The sequence below is a fragment of the Calonectris borealis genome, chromosome 3 (genome assembly GCF_964195595.1).
Source record: "Calonectris borealis chromosome 3, bCalBor7.hap1.2, whole genome shotgun sequence".
Classification (NCBI taxonomy): domain Eukaryota; kingdom Metazoa; phylum Chordata; class Aves; order Procellariiformes; family Procellariidae; genus Calonectris; species Calonectris borealis.
In genome coordinates this window covers 74,997,985-75,020,084 of record NC_134314.1, presented here as the reverse complement: position 1 = coordinate 75,020,084, position 22,100 = coordinate 74,997,985, and the positions used below count along the sequence as shown (strand labels likewise).

At 36.7% G+C, this 22,100-nt stretch overlaps 1 protein-coding gene across 14 annotated transcripts in view; it reads right to left on the bottom strand.

Annotated features, from left to right (window-relative positions):
- SHPRH (SNF2 histone linker PHD RING helicase) overlaps positions 1–22,100 on the bottom strand; it is a 57,870-nt gene that overhangs the window by 28,524 nt on the left and 7,246 nt on the right. For 12 of the 14 annotated variants that reach the window (XR_012673034.1, XR_012673035.1, XR_012673036.1 and 9 more), the window contains 13 exons: positions 20,054–20,272; positions 19,677–19,755; positions 18,759–18,909; positions 16,901–17,006; positions 16,129–16,385; positions 15,006–15,701; positions 11,671–11,922; positions 10,783–10,861; positions 8,781–8,944; positions 8,435–8,691; positions 5,463–5,584; positions 2,657–2,745; positions 802–894 (listed from right to left, as the gene is read on the bottom strand). Coding sequence is in view for 8 of the 14 variants with exons in the window: in XM_075146217.1 (XP_075002318.1) it covers positions 802–894; positions 2,657–2,745; positions 5,463–5,584; positions 8,435–8,691; positions 8,781–8,944; positions 10,783–10,861; positions 11,671–11,922; positions 15,006–15,701; positions 16,129–16,385; positions 16,901–17,006; positions 18,759–18,909; positions 19,677–19,755; positions 20,054–20,272 (2,564 nt within the window). In the remaining 6 variants the exon portion in view is untranslated. The remainder of the gene's footprint in view (positions 1–801; positions 895–2,656; positions 2,746–5,462; positions 5,585–8,434; positions 8,692–8,780; positions 8,945–10,782; positions 10,862–11,670; positions 11,923–15,005; positions 15,702–16,128; positions 16,386–16,900; positions 17,007–18,758; positions 18,910–19,676; positions 19,756–20,053; positions 20,273–22,100) is intronic. The other 2 variants (XM_075146220.1, XM_075146221.1) reach the window with 2 other exon arrangements.

Here is a 22,100-nt window from a genome sequence, read left to right as displayed (position 1 = left end):
CGCAGGAAGTAACATGCAGTGACTTGCTTATCTGGCCAAAGATGGTCAACCTTTCTAGATGTTTAGGCAGTACAAGAGTGACAGGGATGAACCAGTTGCTGTAGGGCATGTGAGTACAATATAAGTAATACAGGGTGAGCCTGGACAGACGCCACTGGCAAACTTTAGGCTATGAAGAACACCACAAATCAGGACCTTCTCAAGAAGGTTTCAAAGGAGGTATATCAGTACCACACACAGGACCAGAAAGAGAGGTAGGAAAACAGCTTTGAGGCATGGTTGAGAAGATGCATTAGACAGTAGTAGCTTATATTTACTAGGAGATGGGGAAGCATTTTGGAATGGAGGGCACCTATACAAGAAAAATAAACCACGTAGAGAAGACTGACTATCTGCAGTTAAAATGAGAAAAGCTAAAGAAAAAGTGAGGAAATAAAGGACTCAAAAGAATTCAGGATGATGCATTCTTTATCAGCAACGTTTATGTAAGTTATTTCTGCAAGGACATTGTAGAAGTGGGGAAATCACATTTCAGAGATAAAAATTATTAAAACTTCCATAAAACACACTCACAACGTAACAGAGATCACCAAGCATTCAGAACAGCAGCATTTTACTGGACATTTCTGCTGTCATCTCACACAGTAAACAACTCTTGATTTTACTAACCTGAAAGGAAATGTACGTAGTTAACTTGAAAGCTATTTAAATGTTATTTCTTTAGTTAGAGAAAATTTTGAAGGACAAAAAATAAAAAAGTGCTCTTCAAAATGTATTTATATAAAAAAGAAAAATGTTTACCTCTTCTGCAAGTCGGCTATCACGCAAAGTCGGGGGAATTCCTGGGTGCTTTGCCAACAACAATTCCATCAAATTGTGTGTAGAATGAAGTCTCTAAATATACAGTCAGCAGCAATCATGAAAAAATACATTGCAACATCTGTGACAGGAAAAGCTTAAACAGCAATGAAAGCTTACAGCAAGAAATCAATATTAATTTAAAACTAGTTTTATTTTTTTCTCTGTTAATCTGGAAGCATCTTATAAAGAAAATAAACATTCTTTTCCTCATTTTACTGAGGTAGGAAATGAAACATTAAAAAGACCTTCTTCAACACCTCAAAAGCAAATCAGGCAGGAAAGTCTGATACCAAGTCATCAGATTCTGTCCTGTACTCACCCTCCTAATTAAAACAGCCCTTGACTATCATGGAAAACAAGTTATTTATCTCAGAGGACCATCTTTTGCAAATACCTTTCAGAATATTATAAGGAGACAATTCACTTAGCCTATCTAAAACGAAATAAAATATAAGGAAAAAAGCAGCTCCCAAGAGCTTAAATCATTTTTCATATTTTTCACTTTTCTGAAATAAAAGATGACTGAATAAAACATGACCTTTTTGCTTACGTTTAGGGAAAATAAACTTGATTGTTAATATAAGGCCACCCTATTCCTCTTCCCTAGGTTCACCCTACGTATCCCAAACTAGACCCCTAATATTATGCTGCCTGCATATCTCCCACAAACTCATACTAATAACTTTCACTATCATGAACTTGTGCCCTTCTCACCTCCTGGATCCACTTCACCTTTGCCCTATTACTGTCTCAGCCACTGAAGAGCACTGGCCAGCAGTGGTTTGCCATTATCTTAAAGAGCTAAGCCTACACAACTGGGAAGTACTCAACAGAAGTTGAGTTTTATTACACAAAAGCAATATTAGGCAGTGTACATTTTGAGGGGAAAAAAAAAGCTTTATTGGATTGCATAATCCAGTAAAACAGCTTAATTAACAATCTTGTTATGAGTAGCTTAACAAGTTTATGCTGATACGGCTATGCTAAGTGAAAAACGCCTCTGGGAAGTCACAAAGGAGAAGGAAGGATCAAAGAAGTGCAACGGAACCATCAGATGACCACATGCAAGATAAGCAAAGAATACCTTAACTTAGTGAAGCAAGCAAAGTAAAGCAATAGACAACTGATCACTTCTTATTTACCTGTCATTAACATTTTAAATATCTTGTTACCCTTAAGAGAATTTTGGTCAATTTAGAACTGATATTTCTTGAAGAAATATAAAAATGTTACTTACAGAACCATTGCTTTTTTTTATCGGGAAAATATATTCATATTTTTAATATAGTATTGAAAATGTATTCATATATTTCCTGAAGAGAAAATTCACTTTGATTCTTTTTCATGTTTTGATGCCCTTTCAGAGAATATCTTCCGCAGTGCAACAATTTTATTATTCTCTATCATTTGGCACGTTAATATCATTCTCAGTGCAAACCCAGCATCCAGTATTCCCAGGATGTTATATAGTACCAGTAATGTGAGCAGTCACAGTCACGTACACAAGGAATTCAGCATGTTAAGTTTATTGCAGAACAGCAGGTGGAGATCATACACTGCTTCTGGGATATCACGAAGACTCACAAGCAAAAGTTTTTAGAAATACAGTAGCTTTTTTAAAAAAAGGGAAACATGAAGGTCACTGGACAGGTTCCTATCTAAAGATTGTGATAATGACAGTAGGCTGAAAGAGTCATTCAGCACACCACTGGGAGGAAGAAAAGACTGATCTGTTAAATTAAATCTAAAGTATTCCAGTTCTTAACTATGTCTCTACATTTGAATGCTCACTCACTTGCAAAGAATCTGTTTTGAGCTTTTCTTTGTGCTCTTCAGATGATCGTAACACTTCTCTGTACAGCTCTGCAGCCAATGCATATTCTCCTGAATTAAAAGACAGTACAAAAACATACACATATTGTGTTGGTTTTTAAATATACAAACAGCCATGACCGGCCATCACTTGTTACAAACTAAGATGTTTTCAGAAGCTGTATAATACCTGCTTGTCTTCAAGCAAATCTTCCCTGTTCATTCCCCCCCTGCCAAAAAAAACCCAACCTGGTAAAAGACACAGTATCATATTTTACAAAGACTAAAGCAGTTTCCAAATTAAATATCTTTTGTCACTGCAAGATCTATAGACTTCTTGATCTTAAAATATGTATTCACAGTTGCATAAGTCCAAAAAATCTTGCATGTTGCATTAAAAAACCATGATCTATAACTCACTGCAGTGATGCATTACTAAATTCGCACTGCAAATACGTTATTCACTCTTCCAGTCAAAACAATGAAAGTTGTGTCAAACTTCAGAAGGGCAGAAACGATTAAATACATGCAGGGAGCATAACTACTGATGTAAGCTGCTAACATCACAATCGCTTCTCAGAAAATAGATTATATAAATTAAAAAAGAAATATAAAATTGAAGTTGCATATGGAAAAGCAGCAAAAAAAAAAAAAAAATCAAATTTTATTTTCTTTTCTCAACTGACGGAAATTTACCTAGCCAGTAATAGTCTTAGAAGACTCTTAAAACTTGGAGAAGTACAGGGACATGAAATGTATAAAGATAGATAACAGAGTAAAACAAAAATAATCTTCCTACATATCAACAAGATTTGTTGCTTCTTACATTGAAACAGTTGTCAGCTGTAAGGGTGTAGTCCTGCAATATACTATTGCCACTACTAGTAACAGGCCAAAAGCTATGTGCTGAATTTGCAAGGCCTCAAGGTTGAGGCTTGTCAGGCCTCCTTTGAATTTTTATTGACCTGCCTGCACCTTTTACTTGGCTTAGCTGTGACAGCAATTTCTCTAATTCACTAGGTGTCTATGGCTAATTTTTATTTTTTTATTTCTTTTTACTTTTGTTTCTCTTTGTGTGGTACAATCACAGCTTTATATAGATAGCAGTAACAAGCAGTTATTCTATGTCGAATGAGATATTTACAACTAGCACAATGACGTAGTGTAGAGAAATACAGGCCTAGTAGCAATAGCAGAGGCCTTGAAAAGTAAAGATATAGGATGCAGTGTAGAGGAGTACAGCCATGGGATGCTAAGAGATGGTGCACAGGCTTGGCAGTGAATAAGGAAGCCATGGCTATAAACAACTCACCCACAGTCAAAGAAATGCAGACCTAGAGCTGGACAAAAGTGGTTTTAGGGGCAACAAAGAGAACAAAAGAAATAGTATGTAACATTCATAAAAGGCATCATGTACACTAAATCTGGTGTTAACATGGAGCTGCAGACCAATGAAGAAAAAGAGTAAAGTGTAAAAGTGTGCTAGCAAACATACAAATGACCCTAATCGGATCCTTGAGTGAGAAAGAAGAAACTATCAACACAAACATCTTATTCCTCCTGAAGAAGAACTCCAGGTGGTGACAACTAGCCATAGCACTGTCACCACCAGTATGAAACCATTGATCTCAGGACCCAGCAGGGCAGTAGACAGGTGAGCATAAAAGCAGGACAAGCAGTAGAAACAAGTAAGTGTGGTTATTATTGTTTTTTTCACCTGTAACAATTAAATCTGGACTAATAACAACTAGACCTATAACATTTCAGTTATACTAACAATAAATTCATGGCTTTACATATATAAGGTGCGATTCCTCCTTGCTGATAAAGAAGACTGAGTGTAACAGTAACGCTGGGAGAGGGGGCGGAAGTTATAGACCAGCTTCGTTTCTCACAAGATGCATTTTTCATCAATCTGCTTTTCAAAAAGGGCGAAATGTACTTCTAAAATATACTAGTAGCAAAAATTATTTCATCTGTAAAGAAATCTTTTTAAGCACTTAACTCTATCTGAAAAATTTGATAGCCATTCTGAAATCATAACAAAGTATTTCAAACCTACTAACTACAGACTAGGGAATCTGAATGTAGTCTTTCTGTAAGGCAAGTAACAGAACAGGCAGTTTGCTTGTTCTCTTTGAAGGAAGACTTTAACATGAGCTGGAAAACTTCAAGCAGCTTGTCAACTTTAGAAGACCTGTTACTTGGCAAAGAGGCATTTCATTCACAGTCATGACTGAAGTTATTTTAATTTATTATTATTTTGTTTAGTCGAACATTCAAAATTAATATAATTATTTTTGTTTCCCATTCAAAGATTTTTTTCCTCCTAATTCAGACAAAATCTACACTGACAGAGCTGTATAGCAGGCAGCAGCAAACAGATTCCACAGTCAGCATAGCAGTTTGCATGGCAGGGAGCACAAAGGAAGCCCAGAAAGCAGTACTGATAAAACAAAAGCAGGTTAAGTATAATTATACAAGTATGACTTCTTTTATCCTCCTGGTACACATAGATGGTAGAATCAAGAAAGAATATAAAACAAAAAAACAGAAATACTCTGAGACATCTCAAAGATGCGCCAAACTACACCTATTCTTTTTTCCTTCATCTAGAATGAATGTTGGTTTTTGTTATAAACCCTGTTACAAGCCTCTCTAGTTTCCCAGGAATTCATTATGGCTTTTTTCCTGAATTCAAAAAAGCCACTGTTCTAACATGGTGTCATCTAAATCATAATTAGCCTACTAAAAGGAGTAAAGAATATGCTACAGTCATCCATTCTTACCTTTAATGATATGGATACCAGCTAAGCCATTAAGAGCACACACCAACTGTCGGTGAGCTTCCTCACACTCTGTTCGACATTTCTTCTGCAGAGATGTTAGCAGTTCCTCCATGGTCATGGTGCTGAAATGGAGACCAAATGGCTCAAATTTGAAACAAAACCACAATACTAGAAGAAGTAAAACTGTCATGCTGTGCAGCCTGAAAGATTGTTACATGCATCCAACATACTGTGCAAATGTTTGAGATTTATTTACTTATTAAAAAAACCCTAGTTGTCAGCTTTTCTTCCATATAGAGCTTTACCCTAACTTGAGTATGTCAAGAGGTTGACATCTCCTAAAAATAGAAAGAAATAAGAAACAAGAGGAAAATTAGAACCAGATAAAATAAGCTTTCACAGGGCAAAATATTTTGCTCCTTCTGTTAGTGGTGAACTGGAAACAAGCAAAAATAGATCTCATTTTGCTAGAAGTTGTTCAAATGAAAACAGCTACGAGAGACTACATTTCTCCCCTCTGCTACCAATCTAAACATGCAAAACAGATGAGGTATCAAGGTAAAGAGGGAAATGTGTGGAATGAGAATAGTGAAGATTAGCAACTATCATTTTAAACTTCTTTTTCTACATTTGTTTGTAGTATTTGTAATTCTTGAGAGGAATTTAGTCAGAAGAGAATTACCTTAACATAAAAAAATAAGGAAATGGAGAGGTAAGAGGGAGAAGCAAGAATAGAGATGAGAAAGAAGAAAGAAAGAAGCACGAAGGATTGCTTGGAGTAAGGCCAAGGGACAAAGAATCCAGGCAGGAAGAAGCCTGATGCAAAGAGACAGGAGAGTAAACTGCAACAACAGTCTACAACAGCTGACCTGAGGCTGCTTCTGTGACCAATTGCTGCTGTGAGACCAGACACTACTCCCCTCCCCGAAACTCTGCTCCTCAGCCTCATTCACCTTCAGGAGAAGCAGTTACTATTTGGTGTTTAGTGCTGTGGAGTACATAACTCCAGGTGGCATAACTCCTCTGCAGTCTGGGCCCAAGGTATGCTGGAAGGGTATCCTTGACTAGGCCTTTATTTTACCCTCCTTGCAACACTGTTCCATTTGCAGAAACTGTTCCTTGAGTTTACGCTAGTGTTACACTAGAGCAGGCTTTAAATCAATATAATCACTATTTATAATTAGTTGAATTCTGCGGAGGTATTGGCAAATACACATAGCACCTGCTGCTCATACTCTGATACTTCTACCACTACTTCTTACCTTTCATTTTCAAAACCATCAGCAGTTTCAAGAACAATTATAAAAGCAAAAGGATGTACATATAAAGTATGCAATTTGATACATAGCTTGAGACTACCAATTAAGACAAAAAGGGTTTTTTTATTCAGTGTAACTAAGGGAGCCTAGAAAACTCCCTTTTGAGGGCTGTATTTTTGCTGAGTAGATGTTCTCATTTACAGTCTTCACTACACAGGTGGGAAAAAAAGGTCATCTAGCACAGAATATGCTCCAAACTCAGCTTTCTTGTTTCTGGCCAGTTTCTCTTATCCATATGCTCCAGCATCAACTTTCTTGTTTCAGTAAATTTCTCTTCTTCATCAAAGTTCCTAGCACTCAATTTCTTCATTATTCTCATACATATAACCAAAGCCAGGAGCCAAATCTTCTCTCTGTTCTGGGAATATCCACTGCTGCAGTCAAGCGTGGTTCACAAAAAAAGATATGCAAATAGCGCTGGGAAACAACTTTTCTTTGTACATATGATTTTAAGATAGATTTCATTTTCATTGCTAGTTTTTCCACCCCAGTTACTATGCAGCTGTCACTCCGCAAGCATTCCACCAAAATCAACACAGTACTAAGCTGTCCCCACCATACTCAGATCAGTTTACACATTTCATTTGTAATCCACTGGCTCATTTTAATGCAAATAATCTTGTATGGGCTGCTGGGAATATTGATTTCTCCCATGTTTGAGTCCTTGCCTCCACGCTAGCAGACTGTTAGACAGAAAGTGCTACATCACAGTGCCTACTATTTGTCTCTGCTGAAGTAGGTGCAAAGTCAGTTACAGCTGCTTAGGCACTGTAGGTGCCCTGTATGAGAAAGGGGAAGGAGCAGGACACAAAATTTCATAAAAGGATAGAAAGAGACTGAATAGAATGGATGAACAAGAGCAGGAAACAGTAGAAATAACACTGGCAGTGTTAAAAGTTTAAGTTCTTCCCTCCCTCTAGCTTAAAAAAGAAACAACATACACAGTGCTCTGAGAGCCTGGAATGGAAACAGCCTGTTCTTTCACAACCCCCCTCTAAGTGACTGAAAAAGTAGCAGCTACATTTCACAAAGAGTGCTAGAAACATGCTTTTGGTCTAACAAAGGCTGAGACCAAACTGGTAGTTGCAGGGCACTCGTGAGGAAAATGATCTTGAAAGCATGCAAAAAAAAGAAAAAAGGATTAAAAAAAAGCATTTGAACAGCTTTCAAGTTTGGATCTACACTTACAAATTCTGCAACCTCACATTAACAACATTTTCTTTGAATTAAAGAATTATTCCATTCTGTTTATTCATTTTCTTCATTGTTCTCATTCTTCATTTATGAACATGAGTTTTGTAAAAGACAAAAGAAAATCAGTGGACTTATTTAAAACTGAAAAAGAATCTGCTTTGTTTCACAATCTGTCACCTGCAACACCCTAGTATCTATCAGCATCATAAGGTTAAAATGTTACTGCACAAACAACTGCCTCTCAGTACTATGTTCTTTAACACAAGAATTAGACTAACTACCCTATTGCCTCCTATTCAACTTTTGAGGTCAGATAGCTTGTGTGCCATAGTTGCACGTTTAACTAAAGCAGCTAAAAATTAGGCATGTTTGAGAACTGTACAAGGTCTTGCACCACTAGGGACAATCAGAGTTTTGCTTTGGATAAAGCAAGTCATTTAACAAGTGACAGAAAATCACCTTTTCTGTAACGGCAAGAACTCTCCCCGAACAGCTTGTGGATGACAGCAGGCCTGCCTCAGCCTTAGCAAAGGGTACAGAATAGAAGTCACAGTCCTTCTATCCAGGCTACTAAGCTTAAGAGTCCAGTCTGAAATCTTCCTGAGTTTTGCCAATGCATCCTGGCAGCACACCTCGTGCTGGCGATGATAGAAGTGTCTCTCCACAGGAGAAAAGTGAAGCCAGTGTACATTTTCTGTCTGAGGGGGGATCTGAATCTGCAATTAAAAAAGAAAATAAGTAATTTGCAAATAAAGCTATTGGTAAGTGTTATTCAGGAATTTTAAAACCCAAATCTCTTATTTACTTGGTCAATCACATCCTTCTTTGCTGATCTCCACATTATCTTGGCAATTAGACTGTAGAGAGGCCGGGGATTTTTCCTGCAATAAGGTCGATATAAAAGTTGGTCCCACCAATGTTTGACCCAGTAAGGATCAACTCCAAGAAAAAGGACTAATCCATATAGATCTGCCAAGAAAAGAAAGTGTTTTAGTACAATGCTTGTGTTTTAATACTTCACAATACTCCAGAAAAATTAACTCTCATACAAAAGTTACCAGGCACAAAGCAACTACATTCTGGCTGTTATCTTTTCCACTTGTTTTCCAGTCATTCCCTCACCAAAACAGCTAATTTGAGGCAGGGGACCCAAGTGGGGGAAGGTGTGGGTTCTCTCCTTTAGATAGTTGTTGATTTCCACAGAACTTGCTGGAATATAATTATTTGTGAGATACTTTCCTAATTTCAAGTTTAGCAGAACAGAGCAATGAATTTAAACCTATTCAGAGCAGAGGTGAGAGGCAGAAATTACATGATTGCATATGGTTAACTGGGTTTGCCAGGTTTTTCTAGAACAATATTGCTCAGTATCATTACTTCACAGCCTGCTGTGCACCAACTGTCTGTTACCCACCATCCCAAAAGGGGCTGCAATTAAGAAGACTTTCACTTTTCTACTAAGGCATAAGAAATTAAAAAAACACCCTTTCATTGTTTTACTAATTGAGAGAATACAGTTTGCTAATTCTGCCCAATTCAGAAACCCATCATTCTTGGATGGAATTTAAGGACATACAGACTTTAAGCTTGTATCTAAATCTTATTGGAAAAATACAGAAGCACACATTTAAATGCTGCATGTGGACAATGCAGAAATAGAAATATATGATTATATCTTATAGATAGTTCTTAAAGATCTGGTGGCTACATTCTTTATTCTGTTAGCTTTATGGTAATTTTGGTGTTCAGCTGAGAGCTGTAACACATTCACCAAACACATCATAGACCAGGGGAAGAAAAAAACTGGGAATCATTTCTACACCAGAAGCAATTGTTTACCCAGAAGTCCTATCCCACTTTATTACAGCAGTGGCGGCATGGATTCAAATTAGTCAGCGGTTTTCATCCCCTATGTGATGGGGCCTGCCTCAGTATAGCCTGAGCGCCTGGCCAACATGCATTATGGACAATATGACATTTCAGATATGTACTAAATCAACACTATCACACATAAGCACTTGAACAAGTTAATCATGACAGTCAAATCAACCACTTCCTTCTATAGCGTTTGCTTTAATTAACTATGTATTCTCACAACTTTTATGTGTATTTATAAATTTAATCCACAATTCCATAATGAATTAATCTACAATAATAGTTTGGTAACTGAACAATAGTCCATAAATGCACACAAATGCTTACACTGATTTATTCACTTTCAAACTCATTGCCTCAATGTGTACCACATATTCCTAAATCCATCAAAGAACACAACGAGATAAAGAAGGTAGTCAGTTCCCTTTCTTTTTTTTCCATCTGTCTGAATCTGAAGCCTGTCTACAGAAACCAAGTACCTCACAAAAAAGACAAGATAAATGACACCTGCTAACATACAGCTCCCTACTCCAGACATCTCAATTCATTAAGTCTTTACAGAAGGATTTAAAACAGTTTCATAAAGCTTTAGTACAATCTTTAGAATTTATATTCATGGCAGTTGATGCCCACAGTAGTTCATACAGGGCTATGCAAAAAGCAAATACAGCTTTGCTTGCTGTTTTTGACAGTTAGGAGGATTGTGTAATCAGAGCAGACTATCTTTAGCTGCAATAGAGAAGGGTTAATATTTACCCGCTCTGCTAAGTGAAAACTGAAGCTTTATTACATGCTTAAGGTTTATGGCTTATCAAGTCAGAGTACCTAATGAATTCAGAGCAAAACTAGTAGACATTTTAACTGCTTCAAACCACTACCTAATTATCAGCACAAGGAAAACCCACAGATAATACTGCTACATAAAATGTCACCTTCTAATCCTCGCTGCACAGGAGTGCCACTGACACACCAGCGATTGATTCCACTTAAACGGAGTGCCATTTCGGCAGCCTAGCAAAAGAAGATAGAACCAATGGTAGGAAAGGAAAAACAAAGACATAGTGGAACACAGTCTGAAAACATGTGGACCTTATTTTTAAGAAGTCTGAACATCTTTTCAGTATGTGAGATTAGCAGACCTATAAGCAGCATTGGTACAATATATTACAAAAATGTGTATAAAGTTACTGAGCTTTTTTGAAGGTAACTGAAAGCTGATAAAAACCATATCCACTTCCAAGTACTCCAAGTGCAATTAAGGGTTCACAGAGGGCAGTTAGCAAAAAAAACTGTACATTAAAAAAAAAAAAAAAGATTAAAGCCCATAAACCATTATATAAGCAGCATTTTTGTCTTTCTGTCTTGGGCAAAAAGACTGGACAAATACTAATCAAAATAGTCTCCCTCTGCAGACTGCAGCCCTAGAGTTTGCAGACAGACTGATGACTATTTTAGCTTCTAGTCCCAAAGGACATATCTATGCCTCTGAACCATGTCACTAAACAGGCTAGTGTCTTGTTCGAAACTATCAAACACCACATACAACACAATGACCTACTTCTTTAAACTGTCGGTATAGATTATGTTAAGTGTTTTTTGAGCTGGATATACTTCACAGTCTGCCAAAATTCCAACAGGAGAACAGATTTAATAGTAAGTATCTCCAACAGAAAATTCACTTCTAAAGAACAAGCTACAAGGACAAATTACCTGAGTGCACTAAACATTAAGAGGGGGAGAGGGAAGTCTACTGTATTATTTATAATAAGCTTGTCAAAACCTTTTCAAGTTAAATTAATGCATGACCGGGAATGTCATACCTTTGCAGTAGTGCATTCAACCATTTGTGCTTCATCAAGGCAGATCCTCCACCACTCTACTGCTACTAAAGGGCTTGGGATGGCCATGTACCGCTTCTGGTTCCTGAAACGGCGCCCATCTTTGCTGTTACTGTGGGGTATATCTACGTAGTTCAGTTCAGTGCGGAGGACATCATATGTGGTGATAACCACCTCCTGCTCTGCCAACATGTGTGGCTGCAAAAAGCCATGCTTCTTCACACCTTGGTACACCTACATAGATTTGTATTCAATAGCACAACAGCAAAGAATGAAGGTAAGAGACACTTTAATGCTAAAATACCCGTACAGCTTAATACATGCATGCTTTCAGCAGTGTTGCTCATATAATATGAAACCATTCATAAAACCTATATTCATGTAGCAGCACAGTGGGAAATCCATATAAATCACACAGATAATAAATGCAATACAGACATTGATGCAAAATTTTTTATGTATGATTACTTATATCTTCACAAAAGATTTTTTCCTCCCTTGAAGAAAAGAGGACTTCAGTATTTTCTACAACAGTTATTTGTTGCAACAGTGGTTTGCAAGATTAAGTACCCTGTAACGTTGTATGGAGCAACATTATGTAAGTCAGTGTTACATGTCTGGTCCTCTCCTCTCCTTTACTGTAGATGTATTACCTTTCTCCCCATTGCCCCAAAAATTTCATGGATCATTAGGCAAAGACAGAAGCATGCAGCGAAATATTTAAAAAACAGAAATGATTCTCTGGGCAATGTTTTATCTACAAAAAGGATTTCTACAGAGACTCATGAGATAGAAAGAATACCCTAGTAAGAAACAATCTCTGTGCACCAACAGAACATTATTATAAACCTTTCACACTGACATTTGTTATATTATCAGAAGTATTTTTCTTATCTCCCTTGTCATTTTAAGCATAATCGTTTTGGAAACATACAGCAGTTTAAATAAAAAAATTAACAAGCTAAACCAGACATTTTACTATATGTTTCCCCATGGTAGCGTTCTAAAGAAAATAAATACAGCACATATTATGAGTCCCAATATACTTACAATACCAAAACATGTTAAAATTTCAAATAAAGTATGGTACAACACACAATCAAAATATATTTTTAGAATAGGAGTGTTTTCTCATCTCCAGGTTTTTAGCTACTAAGAACAATTATTACCAGAGCTATGTATCAATCGCCTTTTTTTCCTTCTCATATAAACTTTTTCTCTTGCTCCCAATTTACTTCAGCAACCTACTTCAAAATTACAGGCATCCATTGCTTACTTTAAGAATTTTATCATCAGCTACTTCTTACCACTCATCTAGATCTGTATATTAATCACAATATTAACATAGATAAGGCTTTCTTCTGACAGATACAGGAATATCTCTACCTTTTTTAGAAAGAATCTATATTCTAGTCTCATCTTCAAATAGCCAGCATCTTTTTATTCTTCTCTCATTGTGCGAGTTCATGATTTATTATATAAGAATGGACCATCTTGGTTAGTGTTTATCTGCAACTACCTACAAACACTTTTACCATTTAAGAAAATCACACCATCTTTCAGTCCCTCAGAGTCACAAACATTAATGTTCTCTTAATTCACGCAACTAATAGTTAAAAATACCAAAATTAAGGTGACCCTATAAAAGCTTAGTTGATTCCACCCCCGCTTTACCCCTTGATGATCGCACATGATTTCACTGTTAATTTCATCGTTAACTGTATTTTTTCTTCCAGTAATAATCTTCCTCTGCCTTTGTGCATATGGCAACAGTGTTTCTGTCAACTGAAAGAAACACTTGCAGAAAATTTCTGTTCGGCCTCAGAGTGTGACAACAGAGCATGTGCAACCAGGTCAATGCATGTGAATGAAAGACAGAGAAAGGGAGGGGGAAAAAAAGACAAAAGAACAAAAAAAAGAACATGTTCACTGAAGCAACTGTTAAGAAGAAAAAAATAGCCGTCGAAGTCTAATGATCTCTTCCAAGTATTTATGAACAGACTTTCCGGAGGTTTATAACTTGGCCAAGTTTTGGTTGTTTTCACAGCAGCAGGAAAAGAAAACCTGCCGCAAAGCAAGACCTACTAATAAATTTTAATTTCTTGTTCTATTACATAAAACCATTAGAATTTCCCATGGGTTGTAAGCAGTTGGAAGAATAAAAAACAGCCTTCTAAAGTACTGACATTCAGTATTTAAGCTATTTTACTATTATCAAGTAAATCTATTCCTGACAGTTTTCATCAAAACTCGTATAAAACTTGGACTGGGTCCTATGAAAACTGTGCAAGTTTTACACGTTTGTTAGTTGCTGCCCTAAAGCTAATTAGACTGCTTACACAAATAGCTTGCTTACTGGAGGCCTAGAATTCATTTATACATTAGGCATCTATACAGGATAGCTGAAGGTACCATACATATCCCCGAATACAAAGCTTCCTCTCTTTATCAGTCTACTACTACTGTTATTTTATTCAAAATCTAAGGGATCTACAGTTCTCAAAGCACTTTATCATTACAAAGGTTCTTGCCTACTAAAAATATGAAGGGCAGAACTTGACTACATCATTAATAAAAGACAATGGCTACCCTTGAATACTGTGATAACTATATTAAAAAAAAATCCTGTATAGCCACAGTTACTGTATGTATAATTAGTTTATTTTAGTGATAGAGCTATTAGAAATCAAGTAAAAGGACAATACATGGTCTCCAGATAAGCAACATTCTAATAAACATGGCAGATGTTATAGAGACAATGCTCAAGTTGTAATGGTGTTATTCTCAGAAAACATCAAGGACCAAGACTTCTTTTGTAAAGCCTGAGAACCAGAAATTCAAAAGTACACTCCTTACCTACTGAAAAATTTGTTTTTATCTAGAACGAAATGGGAAGCAACTGTCAGAGAGCTGCTTGGGTGCGGATGTACAGTGAGACAACACTGCCAAAACACCTATAGTCAGGCCTTTTTAAGTTCCTGGGTAATCTTTCAGGAAAAAAAAAACCACAAACAGCCTTCCCTCTCAGAAATCACCTGTTGTTGCAACTGCTCAAAATTCGCTTCCATTTGATAAAGATACCACTGTATCATCTCCCAGTGACCAACTAATAAGGAAAAAATGAAGAACTAAATGCAGACAGTCTTTCTGGGACACCAATGCACCGTGTGATGCCAAAGCATGGGTCCAATAGCAAGAAATGTAGAATTCTGACCCAGAGGACAAAGAAACCTCTGAACTTTATGTGACAGTGTCAAGCAGGACGCCCCGAGCCTTGATAAAATAACTCTCCAGAATATGAAGCTATATAATCTTACCAGAACTCGAAGAGAAGATGATCTTACATGCCTGTTGATCTCATCTACCCACTGATGACAAATAGAACTCGGAGAAATTATCAGAGTTGCTCCTGTGGAAACTGGTTTCATTGCCACGAGGCAATGAGGACAGTAGAAGGGCTTGATCTTCAGGTTTTCCTCTTTGTAGTTTACACATTCTGCATGCTGCCATAAGTAACATTTCAGGCACTGCACACGAGCTTTATAGTCAGCCAATCCAAGCTCACCACAGATGCATTCAAAACGATATTCAGAGGTATTAAATGGAAATACAGAACTGGTGTGTTGTATGCTACTGCCAGCATGCTCTTGGGAATGTGAGGACTCGTCCTTTGGGATTTCCTGCTGGACACGAGCTGCAGTTTTAGAAACACCAAAATTGGGATGACTGCTCACATCACTGGAGACAAGGAGTTTGCCATGCAAATCAGGAGACTTTGGGACCACAGCTTCCTGCTGAACATTATCCTCTTTTACAGAGTTCTCATGATCTGCTTCAGATATCCTGTTATTTTTGACAGTTGTACAATAATCATGTTCTTCCATGGTGATATCCACCCGTACAGGGATTTTAAGGACATTTTCAGAAGTGACATCACTATTTCTTGATTCTTTGGTTTGAGTTTTAGCATCAATCAACTGCTTCTTCTGAATGCTTTCTGAAGTCTTTGCTATCTACAAAGCAAAATTAACCAAGAATATCAGACTTCCTCCTCACCTTTTTTTTTTTTTTGGAACATATAAACACATCAAGATATATATATTAAGATTTTATATCGATTTCCAGTTTGAGGATTTGGTTAATGTTTACCAGTGTTTAAAAGACATCTTCACAGTAAGAATAATACATCTGCCAGCCCTGCAGCACTATTTTAAAAGGTTTATGACAGACGTAGTTAATATTTTAGCCCCAAATTTGATCTACTTATGATTTCTGCTTCTTTGTTCATGAATGTCAAAAGAAATGCTGCAGTTTTCTTCATTTTTATCAATAAGCCAGTGTCACTGACACAGACAACACAGCTGAGAGTAGCATGCAATTGGTACAAATAAGATCTGCCCTTGCAACATTCTTTGAAGTAAGTACGGCAGCATGTTTTACCTGTTCTTTGGTTCTTTCTCGCCTCTTCCGTTCCTTGTAATTCTTTCCTAGCTTGAAAGACCCAGCCAGACCATGTCCTTTGACTTGCTCTACTACTTGTTCTGTGATTAGTTTTTCTAGAGTTCTTTTGAGAAGACGTCTATTTCTCTGTATGTCATACCTATATATAGCACTGATGTACTTAAATATTGCAATAATGGATGCCCCTTTCTTCACATTCATTTCCTTTACAGCTGCTAATATCATCACTCGTAAGCCTATATGTAGAATCAAAGAAAAAAAAACTTACAGCTCAGATAAAATGAAAGTCACCTCAGAGAACGCATATTAAGGGAACTGTAAACACCTACATTGTTCATCTAACAAATGCAAAACAAAGACAGGCAGCAGTTTTGACAATGCTTTAGTTGAGGTAGCCCTACAAATCACATTTTTTAGTGATTTTAAGACAATATTGAATAGCAATAGAAATAAGTCACTCAATTTTCTTACTGAAGCTTATAAAAAGACAGTATATTTCAGTTAAATGCATAAACCGTCTTACAATGACCTTTAGTTACATGGAGCTCTGTAGCACAGAGATCTGAGTTGGTAACTTTACTTTTAACTGTGGATCACTTGTTTGTAGTGTGCAATCCTACATCATAGTGCTCAGCAAAAGACTCACTTCATTCTGCAGAAGTGAAGAGTAGCCTTGAACTCATAGTCAGTGGCCAATATAAGATTTCTGCCAAAAGCAAAATGTATTTAAAAAGTCATCAGAAATACTTACTGGGATATTGTATTTTTTCCTTCAATTTAAGCTCCATTTCCTTTGGTTTTTTCTTTTTATTTCCTTCTAAAGGTTGAGGTGGAACAAAGAAGTTCACAAGCTTACCCTAATGCAGACAATATTAAATAGTTATTAGCTTATGTCCCTTCACAGTAATTCTGAACTTCATTAATCTTTTCACATTTGAAGATACGCATGAGCCGCTACAGATGTGTGCTCTGATCTCACTAATTTGCTCAGATAGCTCATTTTTAGTGTACAGAGTGATACCCCATTCAGTTCAGTTTCTCGGTAAACGGTGTTCAGCACCCTACCGTGAGAATAGAAGGAACCGCTTGGGTCCTCCACTACTTCAGAACTAAGTTGCAGGAATCTATAGCTGTAAGTGATCTAGGTTACTGATGGGGGAGGAAAATATATGCTTAATATATAGCTAGAAACACAAAAGGAGGTAAGCAATATAGATTGAAAAGCCCTAGTTAGTTGTACAAGTGAGTTTCTCTCTTTAGGGATTGCCTCCAAAAAAAATTCACTCTATTATTAGTGATTAAGGAATAGTGATTTAATTTAAGGGGATGTATACTCAAGAACAGGGATATAAGAAAGAATCCCAAAGCTGGAACAAATGCAGTGCCAATATTTCTATGATTAATTATTTTATAGCTGTATTCATTGACACTTCACTCTGCCCTGTCCAATTAGTTGCTTTGCAGAGTTCTTAAACAGTAACTGCAATGAAACTCCAGACACTATTTGAGCCCTACAGAGAGTTGAAATACTTCAAGCAACTCTGACATTGGCTTATACAAGCCAAGAGTCATCCAGAAAGTGTCTGTTGGAATAAAGCACTTTTGTTTTGGTTTTTTTTTCAGAACATCATACAAAGACATTTTATATTTGATGACAAGAAAAATACAGACAAGGGGCCTTCTGGATGAGTGGAATAGTGCCTTTTAACCACAGGAAATGTCATATAATTCTGTTCATAGAGATCCCAAAATATTAGCTAAGATGTCTGTCCCAACTCTCATATCATGAAACAGTTTCATAACTCCACCTCTCCAAAACCTATGGTGTCTAGCTATTGTTGCCAGTTGATGTCCAGATGCTTTAGTGCTAATACTCCCCTCTTCACACTCCTCAGTGCTGACTCTCTGATACACTTAAGAAGAATCTTATTCTCTCTTTGAGAATTGGGTCTTTTTAAACTGATAAAATTACTAGCAGGCAGGAGATCATTATGAATAGATGTACAATGAAACTGGCTGCCATGAATTCAAAAGGATAGCACCCACAGAAATTTACTTAAGACGGAGTTTACTTAAGAAAGAATTTTTGGTTTTAGTGAATGTGCTAAGTTTTCACAGGATGCATGATGAGGAAAGTGAAAAGATGGAAACTGTTGCTAAATAAGCTCATTTGTTATATGAAATAGACGGGGGGCAGAAATCTTTATTCACCGAGTTTAAATCATCCCTATTTTAGCACAGAACATATGTCTAATGGATGTTTGATACTCATCAATACAATGAAGTGAAGGGGAGAATGATTTCCAACATAGTAGACTAAATTACATATTTACACACTCCTGGAGTATGTGTAAACTACCAACAGCCTATTAACAGCACAGTTGCCTGCTAACATCCTTCAACAATGGCAAACTATCAATAGCTTCTCACCATTCCACTATTTATGCCACCAAGTATCACATCCTACAAAGAAAAACTTTCACTGTACTTTAATCCAGATTTAAATCTGGACTTCTATAAAACAGAAAGCAATAAACTCAAGAGAAGTGCATTTCCATTAGTTCTGAAAAGTATTTTCTTCATACTAACTCTTATCCTGGTTTTCTTACCTCAGGTAATGTCAGATCATCTTGTTTAACGTCTGGTCGGGTATGAGTCAGAATAAGAGCCAACACTTCTACTGTTTTTCCAAGACCCATCTCATCTGCCAAAATACCTCCAGGCCACTGGGGTCCAGCAATCGGATATTCACGGATAATACTAAAATTCAAGTACATTCCCAAATGAAAGTCAGTAACTATAGAGAGGTGTGACAGAGAAGCACGTGTTCAGGGGCACACACAGCATAGCTTCAGCAAGGCAAAGTTTGTAAGGTGTGGCAATATCTTTTATTAGATAAACTGAGATTGAAAAAAGCAAGCTTTTTGGGTGTACAAACCTGACCATATGTCAGAATTTTTTGGATTTTTTCCCTTCCTAACAGGCCTTGCCTTGCTAACCTTAGCATACCATAACAATAGTCTCCAAAAAATTGAAATATATTTATATTCTTCTGTGTTAAAGGTCTGAAAGTTATATAGGGAAAAAATAAAAAGCGAACTAGCAATCAGAAAGTTCTACTCTAACCAAATTAATGAGAAAAGTGAAACAGAATTAGTAATGCAAAATCCAGCATTAATAAAAAACATTATACTGCCTCCTTCCTTTAGATTTTAAAAACATTGGACCAGAAGGTTGAAGCCTCCAGTGCTCTAATTTAAAAAAATGATAATCTTAAAATCACAAATTTGCATTGAAATGAAAAAAAAAAAGCTTCAATTGGAGATTTACATATTTACTTGTGCATTATATACTCCAGTTTGCCTTTTTTTTCAAATTAAAGATATCACTGTTCTAATTCTTTAGTTGCTAACTGAAAAACGACAGTTATGGATTATCTTACATCCTCCAGGTAGAAGATGCCAATAAGGTTTTCACAAAGTACAACCTTGAGGTGTTCTCAGAAAGAGCTAAGTATAAAAACATACCAGCCAGTAAACGGATTATAGTAGATTTTTACTCCATCCAGAGTGATGACCTCCCGCCACAAGAAGTGCAGTGCATCTTCTACGGAGAAAGAGTTCATGTTACTATTATAAGGTTTCTCTATAAACAGCACACTGCTTAGAATTGCTCAGCCTCATTGTGACATTTAGAGACAAAAAGCAGACGTCTACCTCCACAGTGCTTCATGACCCACAAGATACATCAGCTGCTGTTCAGTAAAGTTTAGTTTATCAGCTTTTATAAAAATAATAATGAAATAATTAACAAAGCTTCCAATCAAACAGCAAGAAAACATTACTGCTGCCAATACAATGCCACTTTCCTCAATTACGCGATTTTTCCAGACCCATATACTTGCCACTGGTTGGAGTACTTGCGAGGTTCTCTCGGTGAAGCATCCAGTTCACAGCCTCACTTTGGTATGGCCTCAGAATAGGAATTAATGCAGGGTGCTGCACATCCTCTCTCAGTAACTGGATATCCTGCTGATGGGTGTGCCTTACAAAGTCGTAAAGCTCTTCAATATTTTGTCGCTCTAGTTCCGTGTCAGATTCTTCCTCATCTTCCTCCAGCTCATCTGCATACACCAAATAATTCAAGACACACATTATCGATCAACTTTGGTCAACATTTCAGTAAATTTTGCTGCAACATATTTAGCTAACACATGAAAGCAAGCAAAGCAAAACGTCATTTAAACATATGTCATGACTGCACCTGGCTCAGCTAGCAGCAGTAGGAAACAATGAGCACTACTTCCCTGAAAGTTAAGATTAGCATGCTATGGCGATCACAAAGGTATACATAATCAGCAAAGCTCTTCCTTTAGAATTCAGGGATAGAATGACCAGACCTTGTTTATTTAATAAAGACCTTCCACTAAACATTCCCAACTGACAGAGAACCACAAATAACTCTCATTTCAGTTTTAAATGTTAACATGGGTCGATGATCTTACAGAAAGGGTGGGTTGTCAAGGAGTTGTACATTTTTCATGAAACAAAGCCTTTACTGATAAAACAACATTAAAAAAAAAAAAACCAGGAGATTGTCTTCAGTGAGCTTTCACGTTAATTTTAAATTATCCATCTGGATAAGAAAATTGTAGCAGCCGGACAATATGAAATTCTCACCATTTGCATCATTGCAAAAATTCAGACAAAGCATACTTTAGAACTTAAAATCCCACCTCAAGAAGTATGTACCCACAAGAGAAGTATGTACCCTCTAGGAAAGAAGGCCTTGTGCTTATATATTTTTCACATAATTTGGATATATGGGCATATACAGAACTTAAGCACTGTAGAACAAAAATTAATGGAAAATTCAAGGGTCAGCGTTTTAGGAAACTGACATAAGATGAGGGAACAAAAGACTCAGAGGACAAGTTTTAACCATGTTTTAGGTCTCAAATTAAAAACACTGGTACAAATAAAACAGCTGTAGAACTCTACAGTTCAAAGAAAGATACTAATCCTAGCTAGTATTGAAGATAAAGCCACCTCGCAGAATTTTTCTCAAAAAAAAAAAATTTAGAAGCAAGTCAAGGCCAGCATTTTCAGCACGAAGTGACCTTAAGGTATATTTAAAAGTATAATATATTGATAAAAAGAGAAAACAGCTAATGGCAGGCACAATTAATCAAATTATAATTATGATGCCTCATGGTAACAAAGAAGAGATGTACCTAGCACAAAGACCAGAGAGCTTAATCTTAAAATAAGGTTTGGGTGCTGCTATTAGGACTCTCTCTCACGGAAAGCAAAAGCTTTCTTTCATTCAAATGAATGGTGAAGGTGAAGAATAGTTTCCAAAACAAAGAGCAGGAAATGATGTGCCTATGTGTGGCAGCCATCAGTGCCCTCCCCTAATCCTTTTAAGTCAATGGAACAATTCCAGTGCTTCACAAGGGAAAAGAGAATTCTGAAAGACATTAAGTTTCTATAAATTCAGGAAAACTGCATATATGAAGACTTGTAATGTAAAGAAGGCAACCAGAGGGCACATATGGGGTTATTAATGTTCCAGCCAAATGAAAGGCACCAAGCAGAGCATGCAGCTTTCATATACTACAGAAACCGTTCCAAGGGATCCTGTCATACACATTCTTCACTTCATGGAAAGAAGAGAGAAATCAGAGTGATTGCAGAGTATAACGTTGATCAATTAAGTTGATCTATAATGACACATATCATCACATCTGCTAGAACAACAGTTTTCAAATCTCACATTTCAGAACATAATAAATTGACTTCTATATAAACTAAGTCTATCCAGAATTTTACAGGGGAGCAAAGACTACAATATACTTTAAAGTAAAATGTTTTTGCACACAGTTGGCTGTGTTTTGTCCAATGAAACTTTCTTGTTTCATTCATTCTCTCAAAGATTTTTTTTTCTTCTGA